Below are 11543 nucleotides of genomic sequence, written 5' to 3' on the forward strand. Positions count from 1 at the left end.
CCGAATGTATGCGTAGATGCGACCTCACTAGCTGGCTTGTGAACACTGGCGCTGAGGCCACACGTGGGATGCGTCTCTGACAAATCGCATGAGGCGAGGCAAAATTTTTGCATTAAAATGTATCGTATGCCGGGGGTCCACTGTATTTCTTATGGGGAAAATAGATTCGCCAATTGTGAATTTTGCCAGTCGGCAGACTCTCTGGAACGGATTAATCATGAAACTCGGGGGGGGTCCACTGTATATGAATTTTTTTTTTTTTTTTTTTTGCTAATCTTCTTACATGATAGGCTACTTCTGAAAACAAAAAAAGGCACAATACCATGACTGGAATGATACACAAATAACCCGCACATAGAAGAGAGGAGCTTACGATGACATTTCGGTCCTACTTGGACCATTTACAAAGTCACACTAGCGTGACTTAACCTGATTCCTCCTTTTTCTTCTTCTCCCTCTTCCCCTTTCCTCTTTCCTTTCCTTTTCTTCTGCCTTGGGTATTTGTTCCTTCATTATTTATTTATTTATTTTATTTCCCCCCTCCTCTGTGTTCTTGCTCTTACCCTCTGTAGGCACCTAGCTCCCTTGCAGTGCTCCTCTTTCTTAGTATTTGACTGGCTCCTCCTCCTCCTCCATACTACCTTTCCCTCTACTACTACCTTTTACCTCCACTACTACCTTTTACCTCCACTACTACCTTTTACCTCCACTACTACCACTACCTCCTCCTGCCTACATATACTCCCTCCTCCTCTCCTTTTCGTTAGTGTGACTTTGCAAATGGTCCAAGTTGGACCAAAATGTTGTCGTAAGCTCCTCTCTTCTATGTGCGGGTTATTTATGTATCTAATTCTGATGTCAGATTTAGTATCAGGATACAGTACTCAAATTACTGACTTACAAGATCATGATAACAAGAATTTAAATTCATAATATATTTGGTATGAACCTGTGGTGAGCCATGGTCTGCTGGTTTTAGGATTGGCTTGCCATGGATTTGAACTATGGATGATACCTCTGGTAAATTTTTACTGTTACTGATATTCAGTTTTAGCCGATACTGATGCTGTTACCAATACTATTAAAATTAGCTGATGAATACTGATACTTAACTTTAGACTGATGCCAGTACCATTAATTTTAAACTATGCCCACCAATACTGATACTTTGGCACAAATTCAATCCATTCTGTGAGAGTTATTGTAGTCTAAAACGCACACTTTACCTCAGTATTAGAGTTTTTCCAGTATTATTACTGTACATTATTTTCTTCATATATTAAAAAAACTGTATGATTATGAATTGTCTGACAATGCAACAAGATTATTGAAAATTCATGGCATGTCTTCCAATCAGTTCCCCACCTTTATGGTTAGGTTTTGCATTGATGTTATTGGTTTATACACATTAAATGCAGTAGAGTATTAAAATTCAGTGTTTTTGCCCTGACAGTCTACCTGGACTAGATGCTTCACTTTTCAAGATTTGACAACTGTTTCATTTCAAGATGAAGATCAATGAAAAAAATTTGTGTGCTTACAGTGTATCTCCAACACAGATTGACAAAGAAGGTTACCTCTTGAAGAAAGGCGAGGTGGGTTGCTCTCTCGATTTATGCAGTTAACTGTATTAAGCATATCTTGCAACAGTGAATTGCTGTACATATTATTGTGTGTCCCTGAAAGGGTACCTTTATAGATTGCCTGAATTTTTTTTCTTTCTCCAACTTTTAAATTTTATTTTGTTCATAACTCAATAATGCATCATTCTCCAGTTGTCTTCAAATTTTAAACACTTGTGCATAGTAATGAGGACCAAGATCTTGAAACAATTGGCATGTTCACATGCCTTGTGACCATGGTTATTGAACCTATTCCTAGCATCATGGAGTGGCTCACATTACTTCCAAACTCGTCAGTGGCTGTCAGGTAGACATCTGTGTACAACAACTCTTTTGCATTGAATATTAGAATACTTCAATTGTTTTAATTATTACTGTTAATTTTATTATTTATATATATATGTGTGTACTCACCTAAATGTGGTTGCAGGGGTTGAGACTCAGCTCTTGGCCCTGCCTCTTCACTGAATGCTACTAGGTCCTCTCTCTCCCTGCTCCATGACCTTTATCATACCTCATCTTAAAGCTATGTATGGTTCCTGCCTCCACTACCTCACTTGCTAGGCTATTCCACTTCTTGACTACTATATGACTGAAGAAGTACTTCCTAACATCCCTTTGACTCATCTGGGTCTTCAACTTCCAATTGTGACTTCTTGTTTCTGTGTCCCCTCTCTGGAACATCCTGTTTCTGTCCACCTTGTCTATTCCACGCAGTATTTCGTATGTTGTTATCAAGTCTCCCCTAACCCTCCTGTCCTCCAGTGTCATCAGGCCAATTTCCCTTAACCTTTCTTCGTAGGACATTCCCCTTAGCTCTGGAACTAACCTTGTCACAAGCCTCTGCACTTTCTCTAATTACTTGACGTGCTTGATCAAGTGTGGTTTCCAAACAGGTGCTGCATACTCCAGTATGGGCCTGATGTACACGTTGTACAGTGTCCTGAACAATTCTTTAATAAGGTATCGGAACGGTATTCTCAGATTTGCCAGGCGCCCATATGCTGCAGCAGTTATCTGGTTGATGTGTGCTTCCGGAGATGTGCTCAGTGTTATACTCACCCCAAGATCTTTGTCTTTGAGCGAGGTTTGCAGTCTTTGGCCACCTAGCCCTACTCTATCTGCGGTCTTCTTTGCCCTTCCCCGATCTTCATGACTTTGCATTTGGTGGGGTTAAATTTGAGAAGCCAGTTGCTGGACCAGGTGTCCATCCTGTCCAGGTCTCTTCGAAGTCCTACCTGATCCTCATCTGATTTAATTCTCCTCATTAACTTCACATCATCTGCAAACAGGGACACTTCTGAGTCTAAATCTTCAATCATGTCATTCACATATACCAGAAATAGCACTGGTCCTAGGACCGACCCCTGTGGGACCCCGCTCGTCACAGGTGCCCACTGTGATACCTCATCACGTACCATGACTCGTTGTTGCCTCCCTGTCAGGTATTCTCCAATCCATTGCAGCGCCCTTCCTGTTATACGCACCTGTTCCTCTAGCTTCTGCACCAATCTCCTGTGAGGAACTGTGTCGAAGGCCTTCTTGCAGTCCAAGAAGATGCAATCAACCCACCCCTCTCTCTTGTGTCTTACTTCTGTTACTTTATCATAAAACTCCAGTAGGTTTGTGACACAGGATTTGCCTTCCATAAATCTGTGCTGGTTGGTGTTTATACTCTTGTTCCATTCCAGGTGCTTCACCACTCTCCTCCTGATAATCTTCTCCATTACTTTGTTTACTATGCACATCAGTGACACTTTGTAATCACCTGTTTGTGGTTGCAGGGGTCGAGTTATAGCTCCTGGCCCTGCTTCTCTCCCTGCTCCAGGAGCTCTATCAAATCTCATCTTAAAACTACTTATGGTTCCTGCATGCACTACGTCACTTTCTAGGCTATTCCACTGCCTGACAACTCTATGACTGAAGAAATACTTCCTAACATCCCTTTGACTCATCTGAGTCTTCAGCTTCCATTTGTGACCCCTTGTTTCTGTCCCCCATCTCTGGAACATCCAGTCTTTGTTCACCTTGTCTGATGCCTAAATTGTGCTGAGACCGCTAAGTTTGCAACTGCATAATTCCATAAGTTTTCCACCAGATTTCGTACTTTTTTGTCATTACCTTCAGAAAAAGATTCTCTATAAATTGAGAAGAAAAAAATATTTTTTTTTATTAAAAAAAAAGTGAACACCGAGAACATATTAATTTGGGGGGTCTAGACAATGAAAGAGATAAATATGGAAGCACTAATTCATGTATTTATGGTATATACAGTATACAAAGACTGAAAAATCTTAAAAACAATAAAGAGGCGCAATACCATAATTGGAACAAGACACAAATAATCTACACATAGGAGAAACAAGTTTATAATGTTTCAATCCGACTTGGAGTATCAACTGTTCACACACAAGAGCATGAAGGTAGGGAGCCAGGTAGAGTGGACCCTCCCTTTTCATCATTACTCTGTTCCAGAGAGCCTGACGAAATGTGAAATTAACGAAAACTGGTAGAATTCAGTTTTATAAAGACCTGCCTAATATATGCCAGTAAGACAAAAAGAAAGGAGGAACACTATACTACACCATCACTTAACAGAATACTCCTTATCACTGGGCAACGCTTTACTATCACTAGACATTATACTACATCTCACATCACAAAACACTTACACTGTTACTATTAAATTTCAGTTCTTTTCCATATAATTAAATTAATTCTATACACACACACCATTATAAACGGAAAGTTCGAAAATGACTATTTTTTTCAATATATTGATATAGTTAGTATAATAGTTCATAATTTTTTATATTAATACATGTATATGATTGAAATTAGTAACCTTTGAAGAGTTTCAAGAGTTTCACTATTCTACTTCGTTACTCGTAAGCATAAGTCATCAAAATGCCTTGCATTATGGCACTCAAAACTTGCTGCTTCTGGATGCTGGCAGTGGGAATCATTCTGGAAATGTTAGGGTGTTATTACCAGCTTTTCGATCCATGGGCTCGTGATTTAGAAAAGGAGAGAGATGCCCTCAGAAGAGAGGTTGACCAAGCTACCGATGCTTGCCAGCCAATGTTCTCTTGGATCTCCATCTCAGCTTTAGTTGATGTGTGGCATTATGTAAGCGACACCCCAGTACAAGAGACAAGTACCGACAGTGACCTTCAGTTTGATCCAAGGGGGCTGCCCGTCTTTGGTCGCGTCATCACTGCTTATGAATGTTATATGGAAATCCAAGATCTTAAAACACTTCTTCTTGAGGTGACATCACTCTGTCATGAGTGTTCCTCTACTCCCTTCACAACGACTGTTTTGTGTGTCCTCATGTCAATTACAATGAGTATCATGGGACTGATTGCACCAGTCAGACTCTGGAGGAGAGGAACTGGTGATACACTGAAGATGGCTATGGTAGGAAAGCCAAAAGCAAGCAAATGTAACAGACGTCACAGAAACAATGCATCGGAGAAAACTGACCAGGACCAGACCGGATTAAATAGTAAGCAAAAAAATAGCAAGAAGAAAATTAATGAAATAGAAATAATTGATGACTTTGAACTAGCCTACAGATTAACTGCCCTCCGAGGTGCCCATAACCAAAAAGGTATATACAAAATCAATGACCATGTGAAGGCAAAGATGAATAAAAAATGTGTGAACATGGCCAAGGTGAAAAGCCTCACCAGTGGTAAAAACAAAAGACACAACGGTGTCTGTGTGTGAGTCAAATAATTTTTTAATGAAGAAAAAAATATTTTTGTTTAGGGAATTATGATTTAGGAGTTTTATTTATACTCATTTCCTTTGTTGACATTAAGATATTTTTTGTTCAAATTATGTTGTTGAGGAGATATATACATATTACAATACCTTTGCTCAATAATAACCTACATGGAGACAAGACGTACACCATAAATAAACTACGTACATGTAATTATTTAAATCCCAACGAATCATTTGAGAAGTAGAAGTGTCTTTAATTTATTTAAATACAGTTTATATTTATATTAATGTGGAGAGATCGTAACTATGTCCAGGCTAGATGTAACTATGTACGTACCTTTAGGCTAGGTGTAACTACACCCAGGCTAGATGTAACAACGCCTAGGCTAGATGTAACTTCGCCTAGGCTAGACGTAACTGTGTCCAGACTAGTTGTAACTATGTCCAGGCTAGACATAACCACGTCCAGGCTGGACATAACTACGTCCAGGCTAGACATAATTGCGTCTAGGCTTGACATAACCAGAATCAAAATTTATTCATAGGTAGCATTGAAAATGGGTTGGACAAATATTTTTTTTGGTAGAATCGAGTTTTATAAAGACCTACCTAGTATGGGCCAGTAGGGGCATAAGTAAGGAGTAGCACTATACTACACTATCACTAAAAACTACTTATTATCATTGGGCAACACTGTACTATCACTAGGCATTATACTACATCTCACTTTACAAAACACTTACACTGTTAAACTATTAAATTTCAGTTCTCTTCCATATAAATAAATTCTATACACACACTCCATTATTAACTGAAAATTTGAAGATGACTGTTTTTTCAATATATTGATATATTTAGTATAATGGTTCATAATTTTTTATATTAATATATGATTGAAATTAGTAACCTTTGAAGAGTTTCAAGAGTTTCACTACACTACTTCATTACTCGTAAGCATAAGAGTCATGAAAATGCCTTGCATTATTGCACTCAAAACTTGCTGCTTCTGGATGCTGGCAGTGGGAGTCATTCTGGAAATGTTAGGGTGTTATTACCAGCTTTTTGATCCATGGGTTCGTGATTTAGAAAAGGAGAGAGAGGCCCTCAGAAGAGAGGTTGACCAAGCTACCGATGCTTGCCAGCCAATGTTCTCTTGGATCTCCATCTCAGCTTTAGTTGACATGTGGCAATATGTAAGCGACACCCCAGTACAAGAGACAAGTACCGACAGTGACCTTCAGTTTGATCCAAGGGGGCTGCCCGTCTTTGGTCGCGTCATCACTGCTTATGAATGTTATATGGAAATCCAAGATCTTAAAACACTTCTTCTTGAGGTGACATCACTCTGTCATGAGTGTTCCTCTACTCCCTTCACAATGACTGTTTTGTGTGTCCTCATGTCAATTACAATGAGTGTCATGGGACTGATTGCACCAGTCAGGCTCTGGAGGAGAGGAACTGGTGATACACTGAAGATGGCTATGGTAGGAAAGCCAAAAACAAGCAAACGTAACAGACGTCACAGAAACAATGCATCGGAGAAAACTGAACAGGACCAGACCGGATTAAATAGTAAGCAAAAGAATAGCAAGAAGAAAATTAATGAAATAGAAACAATTGATGACTTTGAACTAGCCTACAGGTTAACTGCCCTCCGAGGTGCCCATAACCAAAAAGGTATATACAAAATCAATGACCCTGTGAAGGCAAAGATGAATAAAAAATGTGTAAACATAGCTAAGGTGAAAAGCCACACCAGTGGTAAAAACAAAAGACACATCGGTGTCTATGTGTGAGTCAAATAATTTTTTAATGAAGAAAATATTTTTGTTTAGAGAATTATGAATTAGGAGTTTTGTTTATACTGATTTCCTTTGCTGACATTAAGACATTTTTTATTCAGATTATGTTGTTGAGATATATATATTACAATACCTGTGCTCAATAACCTACATTTAGACAAGACGTACACCATAAATAAACTACGTATATGTAATTATTTAAATCCCAATGAATCATTTGAGAAATAGAGTTTTCTTTAATTTATTTAAATTTTATTATTATCACACTGGCCGATTCCCACCAAGGCAGGGTGGCCCGAAAAAGAAAAACTTTCACCATCATTCACTCCATCACTGTCTTGCCAGAAGGGTGCTTTACACTACAGTTTTTAAGCTGCAGCATTAACACCCCTCCTTCAGAGTGCAGGCACTGTACTTCCCATCTCCAGGACTCAAGTCCGGCCTGCCGGTTTCCCTGAATCCCTTCATAAATGTTACTTTGCTCACACTCCAACAGCACATCAAGTAATAAAAACCATTTGTCTCCATTCACTCCTATCAAACACGCTCACGCATGCCTGCTGGAAGTCCAAGCCCCTCGCACACAAAACCTCCTTTACCCCCTCTCTCCAACCTTTCCTAGGCCGACCCCTACCCCGCCTTCCTTCCACTACAGACTGATACACTCTTGAAGTCATTCTGTTTCGCTCCATTCTCTCTACATGTCCGAACCACCTCAACAACCCTTCCTCAGCCCTCTGGACAACAGTTTTGGTAATCCCGCACCTCCTCCTAACTTCCAAAATACTGTTTATATTTATATTAATGTGGAGAGATCGTAAGTACAGTGGAACCTCAAATTTCTAACTTACGGCATTCCAGGAGCAAGGCTCTAAAGTTGAGAATTTTGAACGGTGAATCAATACGTATTTCCTATAAGAAATAATGGAAATACAATTAATCCGTTCCAGAAACCCAAAAATATTCGCAAAAAATACATTTTATAGATAGCACTACATTATAGTTTTACATACATCCAACAAATATAGTGTACAATTATTAATAAGTTTAAATGAACATATAAAATAGCATTTTTTTATACCTTTATTGAAGATTGGTGATGGCATCTTGAAGATAGGGAGGAGAGAGGGAGTTGGGGTTAGTGTTTGGAAGGGGAATTCCTCTTCATAAGGACTTTAGGTATCAAAGCCCTCTCTGGGGTTACTTTCCTTCTCTGTCTTTTAATGCCACTAGGACCAGCTTGAGAGTCACTGGACCCCTATCTCACAAAATAACTGTCCACAGTCCTCTATTTCTGTTGCCTCTTTAAGATTTTCCTGAAATGGACATTGTTCTGTCACTGATCTTATTGCAAAGATGGCTTGTTTCAGCTTGCTCAAGGTGGTACTTCTCCACAAACATTTGGACATCATTCCACTTAGCACAAATCTCCTTAATCTTTGAATTGGCATGCAACTTCCTTGCCTTTTCCCAAATAATCGTCTCTGAAGTACTATCACCTGCTATCTCTTTACCTTTGATCCACACCAGCAACAAGTTCTCAACCTAATCAGTTGTCTGTGGTCTTTTTTTGGTTAGCATATTAACACCTTTCGCAGTATCAACTTCCTTGATTTGTTCTTTCTTTGCCAGGATAGAAGCGATGGTCGACTTGTTTTTCCCATACATCCTGGGAAACTCAACAAGTCGCACACCACTCTCATACTTCTGTATTATTTCCTTCTTCACATCTATGGTGTTTCTCACTTCCTTTACCACAGGGGTACCACTAGCAAGTTTCTTTGGGCCCGTGATAGCTTATTTCACAATCCCACAAGCACTAAACACAACGAATTAATCGCAAAATGTTTGAATGAGACCGCAGGTTAGTCTTCACTCAAGGATCAACAAAGCCAGACTGGCTAACGGCACCTGCGCGGGGACGCAGACAGAGCGGGCTGGCAGACAGGTCTGGTACACGGCGGTTCGAAAGAAGGGGGCGAGTTCGATAATAGGGACAGAGCTGGTTCGAAAAAAGCGATCGATTTTCGAACAGTTCGATAAGCGATACGTTCGTAATTTGAGGTTCTACTGTACGTCCAGGCTAGATGTAACTATGTATATACCTCCAGGCTAGATGTAACTATGCCCAGGTTAGATCTAACTACGGCCAGGCTAGATGTAACTATGCCCAGACTAGATCTAACTATGCCCAGGCTAGATGTAACTACGCCCAGGTTAGATGTAACCATGCCCAGGCTAGATGTAACCATGCCCATGCTAGACGTAACTATGCCTAGGCTAGATATAACTGCACCCAGGCTAGATGTAACCACCACTTTTGTATTTTTCTACAATCTTTTTCTTTAATTCTATCTTTACCAAAGGACTGGCACTAGCAGCTTTCTTTGGGCCCATGGTGCCTTATTTAGCCGTCACACAGAATAAACAAGTGCAAAAAAACAATTATTATGAAATGTTTCCTATGACCTCGCAGGATAATGTTCATTTACCGAGAAACAAAGCGACACTGCCTCAAAATGTGTGTGTGGGAGGTTGTGTGCTTGCGGGCACACTCAGACATGTTCCATACCATCAGTGAAGATGGAGGAAAGTAACAAAAATGAGCCAATATTTTTACAAAAAAAAAAAGTCTGGCGATAACTGAAATTCACAAAAACAGAGCCCAACGAAAAGAGAGGGTCCACTGTATATATGTATGTATATGAGAGGGGGGGGGACAGGAGAATACATTATACATGTAGCTACCAGTAGCATCTGTATATACAAAAAAATACATATAAAGCAAATGAAGATACGTATATTTTAATACAAATCCTGGACAGTACAGTGGACCCCCGGTTAACGATATTTTTTCACTCCAGAAGTATGTTCAGGTGCCAGTACTGACCGAATTTGTTCCCATAAGGAATATTGTGAAGTAGATTAGTCCATTTCAGACCCCCAAACATACACGTACAAACACACTTACATAAATACACTTACATAATTGGTCGCATTCGGAGGTGATCGTTATGCGGGGGTCCACTGTATATGGTAAGTATATAGGAGAGAGACCAACAATAATTGATTTGTTGGCATTATGACTTGAGGCGAAGAAAAGACTTCTACACTGGCCTTGATGTGTGTATGTCTCCCTACTCTCTCTCCTTCTTGACAGTCCTCTCATTGCTGCAGGCACACTCTGATTTCCTGACTTAAGGTGATTTGCTTCATCATTTGCAACCCTTCTTTCAGCTGATGTCATTCCTAAATACTTCTTTTTCTTACCTTCCATCACTTTTCCCCCTCTGCTATAAAGCATTGTATGACCTTACTGGTTTAGGGCTTTCTGCAAATATAATACAATACGTACATGTAATTATAATCCCTCTTCCACGAGCATTGGTGACAAATTTTCACTACTCTCCCTTAGTTGTTTGTCCATCATAATTTACCTGCTCCTTATGTTAGCCATAGTGCCATTTATCAGCAATTTTCCCACTTGCTGGATATTTTCAAGGCTCTGTGGGGCGAGGCAGTCAGTGAGTCGAGTATGGGTGTGGGTTTCTTGCTCTGCTTTTGTTTTTGGCAGGGAAGTTTGTCTTTTTATGCCCAGAGTTGAGTGGGCATGGAGGTAAGGTTCAGCACATCAGTTGTGTTGTTCCTTAAAAACAACCTGAAGCAAAAATCTTTTGAAACAAGGCTTTCGTGTAAAGTTTTTTTTTTTTTTTTTTACAACTGAATTCCTTAACAAGCCAGCACATTTGGACTCCAGAAAAATGTTCAAAGACCGGGTCAGTTTTTTCTGAACAAAATTGTTTGGACACTCCTTCATTCGAGGTCCGGTATGTTCTAACGCCGAGGTTCCATTGCATATACTATATACTTTGCAATCTGCATGAACTTGTAATTGAGACCATTTAGCTTGAAAACTTTGTTTCTATAAATATTTACATGTTTTATTGGGTCTTTAGAATAGCATATTTATTGTGTCTCAAGAATATCACTGTTACAGTTAGTGTATGTGAATGAGAGTATATCACAGTGATCAACTTACTTGAGTGTTGTTTTTATTTTTAAGGCATTCTCTATAACATATAAGAAGTGATGTACTTATTTCTCTTTTAATTGACATGAATGTTTCTAATGTAAATTTTCAAGGTACTTTAAACCGTTTTTTAATGATAGTCTTGAATTTTAGAGTAGTAATGGATACATACAATACTGTACTTTTATCAAGATTAATAATAAATAAAAAAAGATTTAAAAGCTCAGATGAATAAAATAGGTGAAGCAGTGGAAATCTAATTTGTGATGTAAAAGGAATTATGAAAATGAACTTGAGTATTAGAAGAATTCTGATCAAAGATCTTTCTAAAGTTTAAAGAAATTAACCCTTAAACGG

General features: G+C 39.1%; 1 protein-coding gene across 7 annotated transcripts in view; it reads left to right on the plus strand.

Moving 5' to 3' along the window:
* LOC128690333 (sesquipedalian-1) overlaps positions 1-11543 on the plus strand; it is an 88962-nt gene that overhangs the window by 16039 nt on the left and 61380 nt on the right. For 4 of the 7 annotated variants that reach the window (XM_053779019.2, XM_053779021.2, XM_053779020.2 and 1 more), the window contains exon 2: positions 1454-1595. The exons of the other annotated variants lie outside the window; for them this stretch is intronic. In XM_053779019.2, the coding sequence (XP_053634994.1) occupies positions 1509-1595 (87 nt within the window). In that variant the 5' untranslated portion in view covers positions 1454-1508. The remainder of the gene's footprint in view (positions 1-1453; positions 1596-11543) is intronic. 7 annotated transcript variants of the gene reach the window in all.

This window comes from Cherax quadricarinatus, chromosome 32 (genome assembly GCF_038502225.1).
Source record: "Cherax quadricarinatus isolate ZL_2023a chromosome 32, ASM3850222v1, whole genome shotgun sequence".
In the NCBI taxonomy this organism is placed as follows: Eukaryota; Metazoa; Arthropoda; class Malacostraca; order Decapoda; family Parastacidae; genus Cherax; species Cherax quadricarinatus.